This window comes from Dasypus novemcinctus, chromosome 12, assembly GCF_030445035.2.
Source record: "Dasypus novemcinctus isolate mDasNov1 chromosome 12, mDasNov1.1.hap2, whole genome shotgun sequence".
NCBI classification, from domain to species: domain Eukaryota; kingdom Metazoa; phylum Chordata; class Mammalia; order Cingulata; family Dasypodidae; genus Dasypus; species Dasypus novemcinctus.
The window spans coordinates 45,839,084-45,860,247 of NC_080684.1; the positions used below are offsets into that span (position 1 = coordinate 45,839,084).

At 37.9% G+C, this 21,164-nt stretch overlaps 2 protein-coding genes and 1 pseudogene across 4 annotated transcripts in view; 2 read left to right on the plus strand and 1 right to left on the minus strand.

The window, feature by feature from the left end:
* Positions 1 to 3,032, plus strand: part of XPOT (exportin for tRNA) — a 44,214-nt gene extending 41,182 nt beyond the window's left edge. For both annotated transcript variants that reach the window (XM_058308364.1, XM_058308362.1), the window contains one exon: positions 698 to 3,032. In XM_058308364.1, the coding sequence (XP_058164347.1) occupies positions 698 to 724 (27 nt within the window). In that variant the 3' untranslated portion in view covers positions 725 to 3,032. The remainder of the gene's footprint in view (positions 1 to 697) is intronic.
* A 1,800-nt stretch (positions 3,033 to 4,832) lies between these two features.
* TBK1 (TANK binding kinase 1) overlaps positions 4,833 to 21,164 on the plus strand; it is a 90,485-nt gene continuing 74,153 nt past the window's right edge. The window contains exons 1-3 of one of the 2 annotated variants that reach the window (XM_058308365.2): positions 4,833 to 5,140; positions 7,336 to 7,453; positions 19,997 to 20,137. In XM_058308365.2, coding sequence (XP_058164348.1) covers positions 7,367 to 7,453; positions 19,997 to 20,137 — 228 coding nt within the window. In that variant the 5' untranslated portion in view covers positions 4,833 to 5,140; positions 7,336 to 7,366. Of the gene's footprint in view, positions 5,141 to 6,208; positions 6,300 to 7,335; positions 7,454 to 19,996; positions 20,138 to 21,164 lie in introns of those variants that run through there. The other variant, XM_058308366.1, reaches the window with a different exon arrangement.
* Positions 11,681 to 12,320, minus strand: LOC101427623 (receptor-binding cancer antigen expressed on SiSo cells pseudogene; annotated as a pseudogene).

A 21,164-nucleotide genomic window follows, 5' to 3' on the forward strand; every position in this document is an offset into this window, starting at 1 on the left:
AGGAATGGTCTTTAATATTCTTGCTTTTTCAAAAACTCTGCCTTATTAGCAACCTTCCTTTATGAATCCTGTTCATCTAGGCTTACCTCAATCATGGCCTCTTTGTAGGGCTTTCTTTTGCTCATATAGTGCTCATTTGTTTCTCTGAACTTAGTCAATAGATTATTTGTTGCATGTATATCAAATCTAAGTGCTAGAGATAGTGATAAATACAGTTCTTGCCCTCAGCTCACTGCCTACCATTTACCATTTCTAATGCTCACTTGACATGTACCTGTATAAGGTATAGTATATAAATTCCTTAAGGGATAATAAGTGGTATCTCTAAATTAGAAGACTTTGTCTTTCTTAAACTCTAATATCTCATTGTTAATTTTGCCAGTAGTGCCAATAAGTAAAAAGGTATTAAGGTCATATTTTCCTCTGACCACTTGAATCTTAGAGCATTAGAAGTACTATATTTTCACAGATTTCCCATTTGAGTTATGTTAACATACATTGTATCTGGAGTTTATAATTTTCCAGAGCCAAAAGTTCTTCCCTTGCATTATGTGTGGATTTATAAAGTATGTGAAATGTTTAAAAAAATTTTTTTTACAAAAGAGTAACTAGCATTCAGTAAACTCATAGCCATTCTTCAGGTCAGAGGTGATATCTTCTGACCTTGGTACTAATTGTACAAATATTTTATTAACAGGTATTCTTCCAGAGAGCAAAGCCCTAACGACTGTCTCTCCTTGTGCCTACGTCATGATCAGGAATTCCAGTGAATTTATAAAAATGTGATTTTTGTGTGCCATTCTCCCACTCATCTTTTTAACATAGCTTGAGTTTACTCTAGTTTATGTATTGGAATTTTTCTGTAAAATGGATGTAATTTTCCCTGTTAACAGGTATGTGACAACATGAGAAGTTGCTTGCATGCCAACTCATTGTTCTATATTTAAAAATGCTGTTAAAAGATACAGCAAAGTTATCCTAGTATTTGTTTGTTTTTTTAATTTGAAACTTTAAGTCAAGTCCTGTAAAAGACTATAGCAGTGGAAAACAGTATACTTTTTAAAATTGCTCAATATAAAATGTTTGAGAAATTTCATTTTTTTCAGTGTTTGTAGCTACATTAAGAATGGGGAGAATACAACAATCAAAACTATTTTTTTTGTAGATAGGTATTACATTTCTTTAAACTTACAATACGGTGTATTCTACAAAAGAGAATGGTTTCATAAATTAACTGATTTAAAAGTAGGTGTTGGTGTTATACATTTTTTTATAAAATAAATTTTATGTAGTGAAAATCCACTGTCTTTTTGGAATTATTATAATACTTTAGCCTTATTTTCTAGTTTTAATCTCTCACTCATTTCCCATTCAAAGATTTGCAACTCTGAAGGCAGTGAGGCTTTATTTTATTTAGTCATACTCCTAAAAAGTGCTAATTAGAATTGCTTTTGAAAGTCCTATATAAATCTTTTCATAGAATTAAAAATCCCAAATTTCTTTTTTCTAAATCTTTTATTGGACTTACATAGAGCAAAATATACCCATATGTTTATAGTGGCTTTTAAGGAGTAGCTGCCCATTTAATTACTGGAAGTACCTTCCCTGGCCTTCCCCCATTTTTACTTATGGCTACTCAAGAAAGCAAGAGGAAAAATTAAGAATGGAGGGGCACAATGACCAGCAAATGACTTCACTGTTTGAGTTTTCATTCTAAAAGCTCAGTTAAAATTTAGGGGAGGGTTTTGATTTTATTTTAACCTTTAGTCCATGCATTCACGAGGAGTTTCATGGATGGGGTTAAGTGGTCTCAGAAGAGATTTTAAACATTTTCCTTGCATCATGGAATAAAGGTACTAAACTAAGTTGGCAATTAATTGTAAAAATAGATTATATAATATACAGTGAACTGTATATTATACCTAAGTTTAAAAGTTTTAAAAAGTAGATAAGTGAGCTATGTATTTCTTTGGTAGTTCCTCTGTACTATGGGAGAAATAATTGCATCTGTTGCAATTACAATAATTATTCAAAGTACACACATAGCATGGCATAGTGGTTAACTCAGCCTGACACCAAATTAAGTAGGTTCAAATACCAGTTCTGCCAATAACTGGTTTTAGCACCTTGGATATGTTAAATAACTTCTCTCTGCTTCAGTTTTTCTCGTCTGCCAAGTGGGTGAAATAATGGTAGCCATCTCTTAGATGTTATGAGAGTTAGTGAGTTGAGCATGAAAATAACATATTACCCCTACCTGGCACGTAAAGACTTGTTATTAGCTATTAATTACTGTGCTATTAATTCCAAAGGTGCTATCTCTTCCTTTTCCTTGGCTCTTAAAGCTCTGAAGATCATATATGTTCAGAGCTGAGAGAAATAAAGCCATGGAAATCAAAAGTAGTATAAATTTTAACTTCGTATTTTAATAATCATGCATAATTCCCATTTTATTCCTTGAAGCTGCCCAGAGCACTTTACTTACAGAATACCATAGCAGTTTCGGGAACCCTGTTCCATCATGAATAACGTTATTTGTATAGTGCTTAGTTTTTCAAAGCAAGTACACAAGTAACTGATTATCATAAGGATGATTCTCACCTTTATCGGTGAGATAATTTGGACTAGGACCTGGGAATTTTTGTCACTTGACTCTGAAACTACAGGATATTATGATGCCTGGTCTCATTCTGTGCCTAGCAGTTTATTGAAATCCTAGTATTATTGTTAACATTAAGGGGTTCATTAGTGGCTTGACCTTTAAGGAAATACTTTGTAATGTTTTAATTTTAATGTGCATCATTTTTACTACGTGGTAAGCATAAAGCAAGGCTTTTTGCTCAGTTAATCACATTTTCTTCCATACAACGTTGAGCTCTGAGTTTTACTACTGGAACCTTGACAAGTGTTCTCCCTTTGCATCAGATAACTGGAAAATTGAAATTGGTTGGAACTGTAAACTGAGATTTGTTAGAATGATTCCATTACTTAAACATTGTTTAAACTTGTAATAAAGTAACTCTAACAACTCATTAGAGTTGGCTTGTGTTATTTTTATTGTGCATATAATAAAAACAGGCTTACAGAGCTAAGAAACTTGCTTTTAAGTCAGTAATTGGCGGAGAACTGGGACTGGAACCCCAGGTCCCTTAGTTTTAAAAGTCTCTGCTCCTAACAACTCTGCCACACACACACCCTCTCCCCCCATCCCCCAGTTATTGGTGGTTGCTGTGGATCACCTGGAAAGAGGCCCCCCTTTCTCTTCCTTCCCTCAGAAATTTGGTCCTGGGTCAGCAGGAGTCAAGCTGCCCCTCTCCTCATGTTGAAAAAGCTCAAGTGCTGTCACGGGGTAGAAGGGCTCCCTCATCAAGGAACAGCTGCTTAAAATCTTGCCTCATGAATTCTGCAAGACTTGGTTTTAACACTTCAGTTCTCTAATATTGCCACATTCCAAAATACAATCTTGAAGGAATTACATGAACATAATTACATGAACAATTTCAAGTCTGAATTATTCTGAATTATACTCTGGTTCCACTGCAGTCAAAATGGTCTTTGGAAACACAAATCTGCCCCTCCAGACCAGGGATTCTTAATCTTTTTTGTTCCCTGGACACCACTGCCAATCAGGTGAAAACTATGGACCCCTTACTAAGTTCACACTATACTGTGTATTTTTCCCCCTTTTTTTTTTTTTAAAGATACTTCAATTACACAAATGTTACACAGAATATATAGGGCATTCCCATATGCCCCACTCCCTCCACCTCCCACATTTTCCCTTATTAGCAACATCTTTTCATCAGTGTGGTACATTCATTGCATTTGATAAACATGTTTTGGAGCATTGCCCACTAAGCATGAATTATAAATTACATTGTAGTTTACACTCTCTCCAGTTCAACTCTCGGTTATGGCCAGATATATAATGGCCCATATTTGTCATTGTAACGTCATTCAGGATGATTCCCAAGTCCTGAAAATACCTGTCATTGCCCATTTTCCCCTCTCCCTAACCCCAGATCATCGATGGATCACTGCCTCCCCAACAATGGTATTTCTTCCATTGCTAGAATCATAATAAGTCCAAAGTAGAATACCAGTAAGTCCACTCTAGTCCATATTTTATTCCCCAATCCTGAGGACTCTGGGATGGTGATGCCCACTCCACCATTACTTGAGAAGAGACTTCAATCCCATACATCCAGTAGGTGAGACTCTTGTTTGCAGTTACAGACACTCGGTTCCTTGGTATGTTGTTTGTCCATGATCTCCCCATTAGTTGTCCTGGGTTGAACTAGAGAGTATGTGTTGCAGCTCTGCTGAGATTCAGGGCTCAGCTGGAACATAGGCAGCCCAAAGATTTAAGTCTTGAATGTACACCTACCAACTCTAGTAGTAATTATAGGTTTAAATACAAGAACAGAAGAGTCATGCATAGGGAAACCACTGCTGACTCTGTCACTCTGGGGAGCATAAATATCAGAGTAGGGTCCACTGGCAAGGGACCATATTCCTGAGCTGTCTGCCCTGACTATACTGTCTGGATGTCTCCATATCCCTGAGGTGCTTCGCTTTTTGAGGTAGTATCTACTTCGTCTGTATTGTTTAATAATCACACCTGCACCAACACGTCCCCACAAGAATACTTTTTTTTAAAATTTCAATTCACGCTCGTAGACCCTGGTTAAGAACCCCTGCTCCAGACTGATAAATCCCTTGTGATTCCTCGCATATCCAGCATTATGCTCACCGGTGATGATTTGAATGTAATCACTAGCTCCGGGTCTGTCTTCCCCACTATTTCTTCACTCCAAACCCTGCCTTCTGGCACTCACGGTCGAGATGCGTTTGCAGCTGTGGGAATCTGAATCACTGCGTTCGCTGCGAGAGGCTCTCCACCGTCACCCTCAGAGTAAAGGAATGAAAGACAGGCTGTGGACAAGGTTCCCGCACACTCCCATCTTCCCCAACCCTGGCGTCGGCAGCCGGGCGTGCGCACGCGCACGCGCACGCGCACGCAGCGGCCGTGGGTCACGCAGCGCTGGTCCTCGGCTCAAGAAGCCGGAAGTGTCCGGGGCTCGAGGAGGCCGCGGGAATCCGCGGGATCCCGCTGGCGGTGGCGCGGAGACCCGGCTCGGTAAGTGAGGCGCGGCGGACAGAGGGGTGGTAGGGGCCTAACACTGCTCCACGGGGTGCGCTTTCGCCTTCTGTGGGAGGCCGGGATGCTGAGTCAGGGTGGAGGCGGGGCAGGCGGCCGGATAAGCGCGAGGACCCGAGGCCGGACTCGCGGACCCTAGCGGTGCCGACACCGACTCCCGGGTGTTTGGAGAGTCCGAAGTCGAGGTGGAGTGGTTGCGCGAGCCGGTTCTCTCCCGCTCGATTCCTCGCCCCACGGCTGGCCTCTGATCTGCAGACCCGGGCCCTCCCGGGTCCCCGGCGTTGGACGTGGAGAGGACGTGTCCGTTACTGGGTCTGGGCCCGGGCGTGCCCTTTCCTTTGGAGTTAGATTCCCCCTTTTTGGTCCTCTTTCCGAGTGTTGACAGAATTGGTAGTTTTTAAATGGATAGATCATTCGGACGATTTTTTAAATGTTTCATTGGCGTGTTAGCGATGTTAGCAGAGTTTGACTCACGGAAACTAGAAGCTAAAGACGTTTTTAATGTACACGGATAAAATGCAAATTCCGAGACATTTCCTTGCCCTCATCGACCTAGCTTATGGGTTTATTTTCTAATCCGTTTCTCAGGTATTTTCAGTAGATGGCCTCAAAACACCTTTTTCGTAGTCATTGTCAAAGGTATAACCGAAGATCGATCTTTTTCATTCTGTAACCCGAATATAATATCTTTAACAAATGATTCCCATAACTGTACAGTTGGGAAATTCTGGAACTTTGTCTATGTGCCATGTTACCAAACCAGTTTTCATCTCTGCACAAATTATAACTTTCGTTTTGAACGGAAAAGGAAGTACACTTAAGGCAGCGTCACTAGAAACATACTTGTTGCGTGCCTGTCACACATTTGGCAAGATTTATATACCTAGCGCCTTGTGGATGTGCTGAGTCATGTTTAGCTTACCATTATTGTGGGGTTATTGGAAGATAGTTTCAAAAGATGTTTCCTCTGGTCGTTGTGAAACCACAGTTTTCAGTATACAGAGAGCAGATCTCTTATCTGATTGACTGTTTTATATTACCCTCTAGGTACATGTAGATGCCCAGTGGTACTATTTGCCATGTACAGTTATCTCACAAAAGCAAAATTACATTAAGGAAGGTTTTGCATCAGATATAGGTAATATTGCATTATTACCTCTTAAATGCAGTAACTGAAAAATGTATTTTCATTTGTTGTGAAAAGCGAATCTTATATTTATTGCTTACTTCTCATAAGCTAAAATTAGAGAAGTATATTGTAATATACCAGAGATTGGTAAACTTTAGACCCCTGATTGTCCTGTATGTTCCTAACACTACTGGGAATATTGACAGTCGTGAATTCATCACTGAATACCTAGTCCAGTATTCTGGTCTTTGTCCTAACTTACTAAAAGCTATGTTTCCATCTGACATTACAGAAGGTTTAAGGTGGCATTATGGGACAAGTATTTATGCTATGTTAGCAGCCCTCATTTTTATTCCAACATGAAGCTTAAGTATTTTTAATATTTATAGTTCTGTAAGCTTTTCAGTAAAGGGCAAGGCTAGAAGTGATGCGTTTTCTTGAGTCTTAGTAATATACACTTGGTATATGTATAGTATAATTGAAGGTTGGAGAACAGCTAAATTAATTTCAGATGAGTTAGTAACTTTTCAGGAATAATAATTTTTACACCTTTTCATCATTATTGTCAGGCTCTGTGTCAAAATTTTAGGTTGTGGAAAAGTGATGCAATGGCAACAATTGTTTTCTTTAGTGTTTTCCTTCCTTAGAAGGAAACAAAATAATTTTTTCTATGTTTCTATTATCTTTTACATTATTACTTTTATTTTAAACACTTTAAAATATAACTTATCCTTGATTAATCTTTCAAAACATTTGAAGGAAGTGACCACCACTCTCAGTGACAATGGCAAAACTATAAAGTAATGTTCTTTCAGCCCTGTGGTAAATGAATTAAATTGAATTTGTAAGGTCTTACCAATTAATATTTTTGCAGAGCTCACACAGCATTTTAGCTTTTAATGTTGCTGGAAACTTAGATTTTAAAATGGACTCTCTGTACACTTTAAGGAATAAATGTGTGACCTTGTGATTTAAAATAAGTAACATTTGTTTCTTAATAGTATTATTCCCTTAAAACATGTGTAAATCTTTTCTTTTCTCTTAGTGTAACAAGAGGATCACCTAACCAAGCAGACATGCAGAGCACATCTAATCATCTGTGGCTTTTATCTGATATTTTAGGCCAAGGAGCTACTGCAAATGTTTTTCGTGGAAGACATAAGGTTGGTACAAAGAAAAAGTTGGGAGCCTTTCTATCACTGTGTGTATAATCTTCTGAGAAGCACATTTATACTAAACTGTGGGACTTGGTGATTTTGATTACCTTGTCTAAAGAGAATACCTGTTTTTGTGATTGTTTAAATATAGGTGTGTCTGAGGCTATGAGAATTTTAACCCCATAGCAGCAGAGGTTATATGTTGGGAAGTGGAAGAAAACAGGAGGTTGGTTAAAAAGGGAAAAATTAGTTTAGTATTGTACTTTTTGACATTTTCCCCAACTCAATTTCCCTATGGTAGTGAATGAGCTCACTAGCAGAAGTTGAGTGTGGCAGTGATTTCGGGTGGGGGGAGGTAGAGGCATGGTGGGCAGCAATTTGGAGGGAAAGTCACAGATGATTCTGATATTCTCTACAAAACGTTCATGCCCTCCCTAAAATAATATCCTACAAGACAGATTTACATAAAACAATAACAAGGAGACCAAGTATAAAAGGCTATATCCTGGTATGAGGTAATAAGAACTTGTTAAAGTAATAATATTGTAAAAGGGCTAATTCCAGAGGCATTTGAAGAACAAAAAGATTTTGTGTCAGATTTGATATTTGAAGATATAATTAAAGTGATTTAAAATATATCTAAAGGAATTAAAGTTCTATTCTGGAAAGGTAGCTGGAAAAATAATGGAATAAAAAGGTCTTTTATGATGCAAATAATCATCCATTAATTTTTTAACACCATGATTTTGTTTTGAGCTAAGTGATGTGTGGAGCCTAAATTGTTATTTTCAGAAAAGGGGCTGTAAACATTTTAGAAAGGTGGAGTTCCTTCATATTTTCTGAAGCCTTGAGATTACCAGTCACTTCTGCCAGTGATAATAAGATAAGTGTTCATGGGAGGGGCTATTTCCTCTAGGGACAGAATGTGACTATAAATAGTTTCTGGCTCAGTACTTATATAGAGAATGCTTCAGAAATGCCTACGGACAGAGTAGCTTCTCTCCCTTGATTCTGGAATTGTCCACAGGCTCTGAGTACTCGATCAGACTAATTGTGGTCAACCTTGGATATTCCTATCCTAGAAATTGTTTTGAGTGCTATGCCAAGAAGAAGCAAAAAAGGAGTTGTGGCAAAGGATTTAGCATTGAAACCACATATCACAATCTGTCTTCCTGTGGCCCACATTAGTTTAACAGTCTTTTATAAGCAACTGGTATGTGTCAGGCCCTCTGGTGAGCCTAGTGGTTATAATTACAGCTAGAACTAATGCCTACAAAGAGTTTCAGGTGTGCTAGCAAGGTGGCATTGGAGGAATGGTAAGCTGGAAACTAATGGAATGCCAGATAGTCAAAAGGGATAGGGATTAGATGTGGTATATTTCACATGGTCTGGTCCTTTTTCCTTCTTTGGATGCTCAGTGTCCTCCATGTAAGTGCCTAATACATAGTAGATTCTGTAAATGTTTCTTGAAGGAATATATGACTGAGGACAGAGTAGACTACCCCAAGACAACTTGAAGTTCTTCAAAAGAAACAAAGCTGTACTTTATCTAATATAGTTTGGAAATCTGAAATAAGAATTTGAAAGGCATAAGAATTGATTACAAGATTGCTGAGACCCAGTGTAGGATTTGGTCCCTAACAGTCTTCCCAAGGATGTGTTTTGAGAAACCGTGTTTATTTTCAGTGACATCAATTTCAGGGTTTCAAGATTATACCCCAAATATCTTGCTTCCTCTTATTAACTGTTGAAGGCATGTTACCACAATGCTACTAAATCATTTTGTGTTATTGCTCAGAATACCCAGATCCCTAAATTTACTGTTTGTTAAAGTATATTACCTATTTAATCTCTTTCATTAGTTTGCCTTTGGCTACAGATGTGTGTGAGTGGCTGTATATGTGTGTGATAGCCATGTTGAAGTTAAGGGAAAGAAGTAGGAAGGATGAGTTTCACACATATGTTTATACATGTAGACATAGATCTCCAAGTAGAATTGGTATGCTTTGACTTAAAGACTGAATAATAGATGACTGGGCAGCTGAATAAAGGGAAAATGGTACTTTCCCACATACAGGCCAGTAATCTCACAGATATGGTGTAGTCTACATAAATTTGTAATATACTGGCCTATATCACAGTGGATACATTGCATTATTGTTTTATTTATCATGCTTGCTCTTCTGTGAGGATTTTCCTAATTTTAGACTGAGGTTAAAACAAATACCTTTCAGAAAAATCTCTCTGTGGGGTACTATAGATTTGATAGTATCATTAACCTGGCCGAACTAATAGAATGAAAGTGTAATTAAGCTGTAGTACATTATCGTTCTTTTTCATATTGTGCGACAACAGCCATGGCCGTTTTCCTCTTTGATGTGTATTTGGAGTGACAGAGGGCGATCACAGATAGTAGCCTTCAAATCATGATCTTGACGGCTTGTGAAACAGTTAAATGGTTTTGGAAAAAGATAAGATTCTGGGTTGGGAGGAGCTTGATGGCTGTAAGTGGTGAATCGGAAAGGAAGGAAGAACACAGAGGTAGTGACAGAAAACCATGAAGCATATTTAGGTTGGTGGTGCTTGACCCACAGGCTTTAAGAGGAAAGGATCTTTCACTTGCTTCAGGAATGGAAGAAGTAAGGCTAAACTCTAAAAGAATCTGGACTGATCACAGGGAAAGGCTTTCAGACCAGATTCTGGAAAAGGATTTTAAAGTAACGTTAATATGAAGAACACGAACTGTAATGTTTACCTGAAATTTAAGCATGTATTTTGTACTTTAAAGATTCCCACCCAACTACAGCTGTTGTAGTCTTGAGTTGTAGTTTTGCATGTGTTCTACTTCAATAAGCCATGAGGGAGGGAAAGTGAAGGTGTTTTAAAACTGTACCAATAGAGAAAAGGAAGTATCTTTGGTCCTCTAGGAATGGTCTGTGAAGGAACAGCCTGTCCTAGTCATCTAGGTGAAGTTGCAGAAAGTTACCCAGGAAAGCAGTGGTATGATTTTACCAGAAATTTACCATACTTTCCAAATCCTGCTTGTTCATACATACACACAGACATATGCGTTATCATTACTAGGAAATACTTTTTTTCCCAACAAATCATTTTTATTGGTAGATATTAATAAAGTATACAGTCTATCCCAAGTATACAATCAGTGATATTTTATATAGTCACATAGTTGTATATTCATCAGTTTAATCATTATTGGAGCATTTCATTATTCCAATAATAAGTAAAAAAACAGAAGCAAAAACTCATCATCGCTCTTGCTCTCTCGCTCCTTCTCTCTCTCGATGCTTCCTCTGCCATAAATAGCTGCTATTCTTTTTCTGTCTCTCTAGATTTTTTGTATTTATACTTTGTATAGATGGAGTCAAGCAATATGTGTCTAGTTTCTTTCTCTTAGTATATTTCCTTTTTACCATTTCTGGAAGATTATTATTAATATGTTACTATATACTACTGTCTATAGTTTTTTTTTTTGCCTCTTAACATCATGTAACATTAACATATATTTGTTCAATTTCAAAGAAAAAGTCATATATTATGCAATATTATCCATATTCATATTTCATATGAGGTTTTATTATGCCATACAGTCCCATGCTACATTTTTATAATAAAATTATTGCATTTTTAGTGTCATTTTCTTGAACAAAAACCAAAATCATCAAATTGCTTAATGTTCTACCAAACATAAACACTGTTTTTACAAATTAGAGGAAATGTATGCAAACACTAACTTCTGACAAAAATAAGGAAGTTAAAGCCCTATAGTTTGTCTGATTTAGATCAGGTAATCAAGGAAACAAAAGGATATTTACAATTATTTATTTTATTACTATGCACACTGAAGGAAAGCATAATAATAGAGTCCTTTTCCACCATAAAATTTTTTACCCCCGTTTATTTAGCAAGAAACTAACTTGAAGGGATACTAGTATATTCCATTTGTAATTATTTCTCTACAGCAATCAACTGTCTCACATTTGGAGCATGCTGAATAAAATATTGTCCCATAAGTCTTTTTTGTTTTTTTTTTTAAGTTTCAACCATTAAGAGTTCCCCAAAGGGAGAATCCTCATGTCCTGAATGGCCTGATGAACATATTAAAATCAGGCCGCACAGTTGTATACTGAAAATACTCTCAAATCCATACAAGTGTTGCTTAGTTGTGGAGCTCAGAAATCTCCTACTGGCACTATGACATATAAAGATCATTTGTTAGGAAAGTTTCACACCAATTTTGTTTTGTTATTTCTTCATTAACCGCTGTGCTTCCTTTTCCATTTTCTTTCTTTGTTGTTCTCCTGCTCTCTTTTCTCTGTCTGTTACTTTCTGCTGCCTCAGAACCTCTTCTGCTTGCCAGGCTGCATTTTCTTCTCCTTTCATGCATTGTTATTTTCTTGCCAGGTATCTAAGTCACCTAATTCAAGAGATTGATGAATAAAAGGCATATCTTGCGTAGCTGCTACTACTCTACTAGAGAAACCTGTGCTTCCATTTGGAATGGCAAAGTTTAATGGTTCTCTCTTCTTAATAATAATTTTTTGAGTCTTTCTTATAGTTGGTGTCATGTCCTTAAAATAGTTCCAACTGTTACAAAGCGTTTTGTTGTGTTGCCACATTCCCTTTCCTTCCTTCAATCTTTACACTTGTGGGTGCATCTTCATCCCACGAAGTGCACTCTTCAACATCTGTCTGCTTAGGAACCAAGGAATAATAAACTGTAGTTGGCAAAGTTATTTGGTCTCCACTTAATTTCCATCCTCTGCCAGATTTGCATATTAATTCTCTTTAGGAATGAGAATACTGTTGCTAGGCAGGTACAAACTTTAAATAACCAGAACTGAGTGATGGCCATGGTGGAAATCAAAACCCGCTGCTCAGATGAGAAAAACGACGTAAGCAGTTTCAGGTTACACAATCTGACATCATGAGCACAGTGTAAGGAGAAACGGTCTAGTGGCTAGAGGGATGCTGGATGGGCTGGGATTTGAATTTTGGAAAAATTTCTTTGGGGAGGTGTGGGGACTTTAGAGGGAGGCAGGAAGAACCAGCAAATTTCTCTGCTGGAGGCACATTTAGGGACTGGGTTCTTCCATCTGGTGCCCCCGTAGGCCTGTCTCCCTACACGTGAGAGCAGCAGCCAGGGCTATACGCCCAGTCCCCATCCCAGTTGCAGTTCCTTCATTGCTGAGGTCACCCTGACCCTGAAACAGTACCCCAGAGTGGCGGTCCAGCTTGAGGGAGGCCAGATGGAGAGGAGCAAAGGAAGGTAGGAGGCGAAAAGTGTGGGGCGAGGAAAAGGTCTGAAGGGGGAAGGGCAGATGACACCTTCAAGGTCAGGGTGGGGTTTGGGGAGGAGTAGAGGCCAGAAAGACCCTTGGGGGTGCGAGTGCCTGCAAAACTGCATGCGCTTCCCTGCCCCCACCCCCCCTTGCCCTCCTGACTGCAGGCTGGAGGCTCCCATGCTACATTTTTTAACTTTTAGTAATTTATATGACCTTAAAGTTTCCCTTTCAACCACTGCCATACCAGTATAATAGTACAGCTACAACTTTCACCTCTTCTATTCATTTCCAAAGATTAACAAAGAAGCTTTTTACCAATTCTGCATAAATTAACGCTCCGTTTTCCATTCTCTAACCTCATTCTATTTTCTATTTTCTGGTAATCTGTATTCTAGTTATTAACCTCATGAGTTTACTCAAAATATATATAGCAAAATCATACAATATTTGTCCTTTTGTGTCTGGCTTGCTTCATTCAACATAATGTCCTCCAGGTTCATCCATGTTGTCATATGCTTCACAACATCATTTCTTTTTACAGGTGCATAATATTCCATTGTGTGAAAATGCCGTGATTTGTTTATCCATTCCTTGATTGATGGACACCTTGGTTGTTTTTTGGCAGTTGTGAATAACACAGCTGTGACATCAGTGTGCAGATGTCTGTCTGTGTCATTGCTCTCAGTTCCTCTGGGTATATACCTAGTAGTGGTATTGCAGGGTCTTGTGGCAAGTCTATATTCATCTTCTTTAGTAACTGCCAAACAGTCCTCCACAGTGATTATACCATTCTACATTCCCACCAACAGTGACTAAGAGTTTCTGTCTCTCTTTATCCTATCCAACCCTTGTAGTTTCTGTCTTTTTAATAGTGACCATTCAAATAGGTGTGAAATAATATCTCATTAGAGCTTTGATTTGCATTTCCCTAATTGCTAATGATATTGAACACCTTTTCATGTGTTTTTTCACCATTTGTATTTCTTCTTTGGACAAATGTCTATTCAAGTCTTTTACACTTTTTTTTTTTTTTTTTTTTTGCTCTGTCTTTATTGTTTGGGGGAAAACTGGAGGGGGCTGCAGGGCCACGGCACAAGTGGCATCACCCACACTCAGCAAAGCACAGAACAGCCTGCAGAAGGGGCGGGCCCTGGAGCCTGCATGCCAATGCCTCCTCGGCTTCTGGAGGGGGTGCAGGCATGAGGAGGGAGCGCCTGCCAGCGAGGGCAGAGCCTGGGAGCAGATGTGGGCTGCTCCGTTTATTTTACACGTTTTTTAATGGAGTTGTCTTTTTATTGTTAAGTTGTACCATCTCTTTATATATCATAGATGTTAGACCCTTACTGGATATGTGATTTCCAAATATTTTCTCCCATTGAGTCAGCTACCTTTTCACCCTTTTGACAAAGTCCTTTGAAGTACAAAAGTGTTTATTTTTGAGGAGGTCCCATTTATCTGTTTTTTTGTTTTGTTGTTCGTGCTGTGGATGTAAGGTCCAAGAAACCACCATCTATCACAAGATCTTGAAGATGTTTTCCTACAGTTTCTTCTAGTAGTTTTATGGTCCTTGCTTTTATATTTAGGTCTTTGATCCACTTTGAGTTGATTCTTGTAGAGGGAGTGAGATAGGGGTCCTCTTTCATTCTTTTGGTTATGGATATCCAGTTCTCCCAGCACCATTTGTTGAAAGGCTGTTTGACCCAGTAATGTGGAGTTGGTAGGTTTGTCAAAAACCAGATGGCTATAGAGGTAAGGATTTATTTCTGCGCTCTCAGTTCTATTCCACTGATCAATATGTCTACCTTTAAGTCAATACTATGCTGTTTTGACCACTGTACTTTTGTAGTATGTTTCAAGGTCAGACAGTGAGAGTCCTCCCACATTGCTCTTCTTTTTTAGGATGGTTTTGGCTACTTGAGTGCATTTTCACTTCCAAATAAGTTTAGTAATTGCCTTTTCTATTTCTGTAAATTAGGCTCTTGGTTTCATTGGTATTGCATTGAATCTATAACTCATTTTGGGTAGGATCAGCAATTTCATGATATTTAGTCTTCCAACCCATGAACATGGAATGTCTTTCCATTTTTTTTAGGTCTTCTTTGATGATTTCTTTTAGTGTCGTTTTGTTGTTTTCTGAATATAGTCCTATGTATCTTTGGTTAAATTGATTCCCAGGTTTTTGAGACTTTTTATTTTTATTATAAATGGAATTTTAAAATCTGATTTCTTCCTCAGATTGTTCACTACTAGTATAGAGAAACATTACTGATTTTTGTGTGTTTTTCTTGTATCCTGTCATTTTGTTTTCAGATTTTTCTAAATATAGGATCATGTCATCTGCATATAGTGAGAACTTACTTAATCTTTTCCTTTTGACTGTCTTTATTTATTTGTTTGTTTCCTTGTCAAACTGCTCTAGATAGAACTTCTATCACACTGTTGAGTAACAGTGATGATGGTGGGCATCCTGTTTTGTTCTCAATCTTAGGGGGAAAGCTTCAACCTTTCCCCATTGAGTATGATGTTGGCTGTGGGTTTTTCATATATGCCCGTTATCATATAGAGGAATTTTCCTTCTGTTGTTATCTTTTGAAATGTTACTATCAAGAAAGTGTGCTGGATTTTGTCGAATGCCTTTTCTGCATCAATTAAGATGATCATGTGGTGTTTTTCCTTTAGGCTGTTAATGTGCTGTATTACATTAATTGATTCTCTTGTGTTAAACCACACGTGCATACCTGGAATAAATCCCACTTGTATAATACTTTTGATGTTATTTTGGGTTTGATCTGCAAGTATTTTGTTGGAAATTTTTGTATCTGTATTCAACAGAGAGAGATTGGTCTTTAATTTTCTTTTCTTATAAAATCTTTATCTGACTTTGGTATTAAGGTGATGTTGGCGTCATAAAATGTGTTGGGTAATTTTCCCTCCTTTTCAAGTTTTTGAAAGAGTTTAAACAGGATTGGTATTAATTCCTCTTGAAATGTTTAGTAGAATTCATCCGTGAAGCCATCTATTCCTGGGACTATTCTCTTTTGGGAGATTTTCGAGTAATTGGTTTGATTAAGTTCTTGTATTTCTTGTGGAGTCAGTGTAGGTTGTTCATGCAGTTTTAGGAATTTGTCCATTTCTTCTAAGTTCTAGTTTGTTGGCATACAGTTTCTCATAATATTCTTATGATGCTTTTTATTTTTGTGGGGTCAGTCATACCTTTCCCCCTTTCATTTCTTACTTTGTTTGCATCTTGTCTTTTTTGCTTTGTTAGTCTAGCTAAGAGTTCGTCCATTTTATTGATCTTCTCAAAGAACCAGCTTTTCATTTTGTTGATTTTCTCTCTTATTTTTTTGTTCTCAATATCATTTTTTCCTGCTCTAATCTTTATTATTTCTTTTCTTCTGCTTGCTTTAGGATTGGTTTGCTGTTCTTTTTCTAGTTCCTCCAGGTGTTCAGCTAAGTTGTATTCTGTTTTCATTCATCTCAATATATTTACTAATTTCTCTTACACTTGCTTCTTTGACCCACTTATTGTTTAGGAGTGTGTTGTTTAGCCTCCACACATTTGCAAAATTTCCTTCCTGTCTTTTATTTCTAGTTTCATTCCATTATGATCTGAAAAGGTTCTTTGTATAATTTCCATCTTCTTAAATTGATTGAGAACTGCCTTGTGACTTAACGTGTGGTCTATCCTGGAGAAAGATCCATGAACACTTGAGAGGAATGTATACCCACTGATTTGGGATACCATGTTTTGTATATGTCTTCTTTTTTTTTTAAAGATTTATTTTATTTATTTCTCTCCCATTCCCCACCCCATTGTCTGCTCTGTGTCTATTTGCTGTGTTTTCCTCTGTGTCTACTTGCATTATCCAGTGGTCCTGGAAAACTGTTTCTCTTCTTTGTTGCGTCATCCTGCTATATCAGCTCTTGGTGTGTGCAGATCCTGGGCGGGCTGTGTTTATTTCACGCAGAGTGGCTCTCCTTGCAGGGCACACTCCTTGCATGTGGGGCACCCTTACACGGGGGCGCCCCTGCATGGCATGGCACTCCTTGCGCACAGCAGCACTGCACATGCGCCAGCTTACCACATGGGTCAGGAGGCCCTGGGGATCGAACCCTACCCTCCATATAGTAGATGGACACTCTGTCAGTTGAGCCATGTCCACTTCCCTGTATATGTCTTTTAGGTCTAGCTCCTTTATCGTTTATGTTCTCTGTTTCCTTGTTGATCTTCTTTCTAGTTGTTCTATCTAATGATATGAGTGGTGTGCTGAAGTCTCCAACTATTATTGTAGAGATGTCTGTTTCTCCGTCAGATTTGTCAGCATTTGCAGATTTTTTCTGACTGGGGTACCCTGTGCTTCTTGGCCATGTCAATTCATTTCTGTCATGAGAGCTGGGAAATATTCAGCCATTATTTCCTCAGTTACTCTTTCTGCCCCTTTTCCCTTCTCTTCTTCTGGAACTCCCATACCATGTATGTTGTTGCGCTTTGAATTAACATTGAACTCTCTGAGCCCCTGCTCAACTTTTTCTATTCTCTTCTCTCTCTCTTCTTCTCTCCCTTCAATTTCAGCATCACTTATTCTTCCTTCTATCATCTCAGGTCCCTGTTGTGTGCCTCTAATGTGTTTTTGATCTCACCTGTTGTATTAGTCAGGGTTGTCTAGGGAAACAGAATCAACAAGGGATATCTATCCATAGTAAGAGATTTATCAGAGTCTCTCATGCAGCTGTGGGGATCACAAGTCCAGGTTCCGCAGGCAGGCTGCAACCAGGAGCTCTGATGAAAGTTCATTGAAGATTCTTGGCGAGTTCTGGGAGATGTTGGCTGTCCAAAGGCGAGCTGGGAAATTCTCAATGCTGGAATCACTTCCCCTTTTAAGGCATTCAGCTGATTGGGTTAAGTGTCACTCTTGTTGATGACAATCTCCCTTATAACCAACTATAAGATTTACCACTGCAGTAAAGTCAATGGTGACTAAAGTCCATAAATGCCCTTGTACTACAAGTTAGCCTGGTGGTTGCTTGACCAAACAACTGGGCACAATTACCTGGCCGAGTTGACACAATAGCCTAACCATCACACCTGTTGTGCCTTTCATTTCCATAAACTGCTATTTTTCTTTCAGGTTTTCAAATTTTTCTTCGTTTACCCAGTATCTTTTTTTCTTTTAAACAAATCAATTTTATTGGTACATATTAATTAAGCATATAGTTCATCCAATTAGTGGTATTTGGTATAATCACATAGTTGTGCGTTCATCATGTCAGTCTTTATTACAGGATTTTCATTATTTCAATAATGATAATGAAAACCAAAAAACAGACAAGTAAGAAAATTCTTCACCACTCAGTCTATGTTTCACCTGCTGTGCATAGCTGTTTCTGACTATTCTTGCACATTTCCTTATTTTTTAAACAGTTTTGAACAATTTTATTGAGATATATTCATGTATCATATGTATCCACAATGTATATAATCAGTGACTTATAGTATAATCATAATGTTATGCATTCATCACCACAAAAAATTTTACAGTAATTTCATTACTCCAAACGAAAAACTCCACACCTTTTACCAGTTACCGCTCAACCCCACTATCATTCCCCAGCCTTACATCACCATTAATCTAATTTCATTTTTATAAATTGAATTATATTTACATTTTATATAAATGGAATCATACAATATATAATCATTTGTGTCTGGTTTCTTTCACGTGAAATAATGTTGTGGGTTTGTTTTGCTTTTTTTCTCTAATATTAACACCTTATAGTAATAACTTCTTGATGTCCTGTATCTCATTGGTCATATTATCTTTCAACTAGTTGATTTGATTTAAGAGTTTTGTGTGAACTTTACTTATTAGTTCTCTCAATTCCTCTCTCTCATCTAGGGCTTTGATATATCCCTTTGATTGAGCCATATCTTCCATTTTCTTATTAAGGCTTGTAACTTTTTTCTAATGTCTAGGCATCTGATTATGATTGTGAGTTTACTCTGATGTTCAATTTCTTTCTCTTGCCTATGGATTTATTGGCAGGAGGCTATATATTAATTCCGTTCTTTGATGTTTTGTTCAGCCTGTTCTAGGTCTTCAGGATTGTCCCTGTTAGTTTTTCATATCTGGGCCATGAACCCAATAATGGATTGCTGACCCACTTCCAAGGGCTTTTGGGAGGATACTGTTAAAGCATAAAGAGCCTAACTAAATTACTTTTGATTTCCTCACATGGACTTCCTTGGTCTGCCAGCAAATGGCACTCTTGGCAGCCCTCTTAGTTCAGACTGTGGTCTAAATGTGTTCGTTGCATCACCAACGGCAACAGTGTGACAGAATCCTGCCTCAAAGCTATTAAGACCCTTGCAAATCAGTCTCAGAGGCTGTTCTCCAACCTTTGTTGGCAGCCGCCTCCCTTTTTCCGGGTAGGAAATAATTCCACTCCAGTCTGTGTCTTCAAACAGCTAGATCTAATCAGTTGGGATGGTGTTTGAGAGGGTTGTGTCTGTTTAGTCCCTAGCAGGGTCCCAGGTTAAACAGTGGTGCAGCCCGACCCGTCTTGGAAGGACCAAATTTTTTGGCCAAAAGCTGAGTTAGCCCTAGGTTGTACCCCACTCTGACCATGTCGTAGGCCAGAGGCAGGAGAATTCAAAACTGTCTTGTCTGCTCTAAGGTTGCGGAGAAGGGTGCCTGCAGCTGTAGCTTTTACTCACAGTCTTTCCATCGAGATTCTTTTCCTCTGCTTCTCTCTCTTCTGGGTGGTGTCCAGCCTTCCCCTGGTGTCCTAAGCGCTAGAACATTTTTTTCAGGTCATTTCTACCTGTCCTCTAGCTATTTTTCTGGGAGAGAAGTAAGTCCTTTGTCTCTCTACTCTATCTTCTTCCCAGAAGTCAGAAAATATTTCTTAAAATCTAAAAGAATACTTCATGTTTGGTACTATTAAACCTTCTCTTCTTATATGTAAATGCTATCTTTACCCCTGGTTTATCATAATACAACCTTTATTTATAATATGAAAGAAAATAGTCTTTCCTACATTCCAAAGCATGCAATTTGAAAGGAATATAAGCAATTGATTTATTTGTTTGAGCTTTGAAAGAGTCAGGAATCCTAGTACAAATGCTTAAAATCTATGCAGGATGAGCTGTAATAAGGATAAATTGTTATAGCTAGTTAAAATGTTACCTTCTTATAAATAAATAAATAAAACATTTCTCTCTTCTCTTTTTTTTTTTTTAAAGAAAACTGGTGATTTATTTGCTATCAAAGTATTTAATAACATAAGCTTCCTTCGTCCAGTGGATGTTCAAATGAGAGAATTTGAAGTGTTAAAAAAGCTCAATCATAAAAATATTGTCAAATTATTTGCTATTGAAGAGGAGGTAAGTAATCAAACTTTAGTTAATCTTGTGATGATATTTATAGTAGTTATTCTGATTGAAGGATGTAATCTAATATAAAAAATGGGTTTTAAAAAACTGGTGAAAATTAGGGCTCATATAACCAAATATTCTATTCCCATAGATTCTTTTTTTTTTAAAGATTTATTTATTTATTTAATTCCCCCACCTCCCCCGGTTGTCTGTTCTCTGTGTCCATTTGCTGCGTCTTGTTTCTTTGTCCTATTCTGTGTCGTCAGCGGCACAGGAAGTGTGGGCGGCGCCATTCCTGGGCAGGCTGCACTTTCTTTCACGTGGGGCTCCCCTACACGGGGGACACCCCTGCATGGCACGGCACTCCTTGCACATCAGCACTGCGCATGGGCCAGCCCCACATGGGTCAAGGAGGCCCAGGGTTTGAACCACAGACCTCCCATGTGTTAGACGGACGCCCTAACCACTGGGCCAAGTCCGTTTCCCTTCCATAGATTCTTGAATAGATACAGCAATGGAAATTAAGTACCATAAAAAGGGAACCAGAAAAAAGTAATATAAGAAATTAAAGGTAAAGAATTTGGTTACCAGTATTATTATTAGGGAAAAAACAACTGAAGTTAAATTAACATAAATATAAGGAGCAAGGAGAAAGTCAAACAAGGCAAAGTCCTTGTAAGAGAATAAAAATCTTAGAAATCCAGAGATTAAGATAAGAAGTCCAAATTCATTTAAGGAGGAAATAGCAAAAATAATGTCAGTAGGTAAATAATCTAGAAATATTGAAAATAGAAATCTATTTTAATCCCTTCAAGATAAGCAATAAAATCACTCTTTTTAAAAACAACTGGGCGATTTATACCACTTATCCTATTGATTTCATTTTTAGCGATTACTTCTTAGAAAGCAATGAAAAATGCAAATTATAGTTTTATGTACAAAGGATTAATTATAACCCTGTTTATAATAAAGAATGGTTAAATAAGTTGAATAAGTTACACTATGATGGAAAAACAGTAATGAAAACTGGTATTTA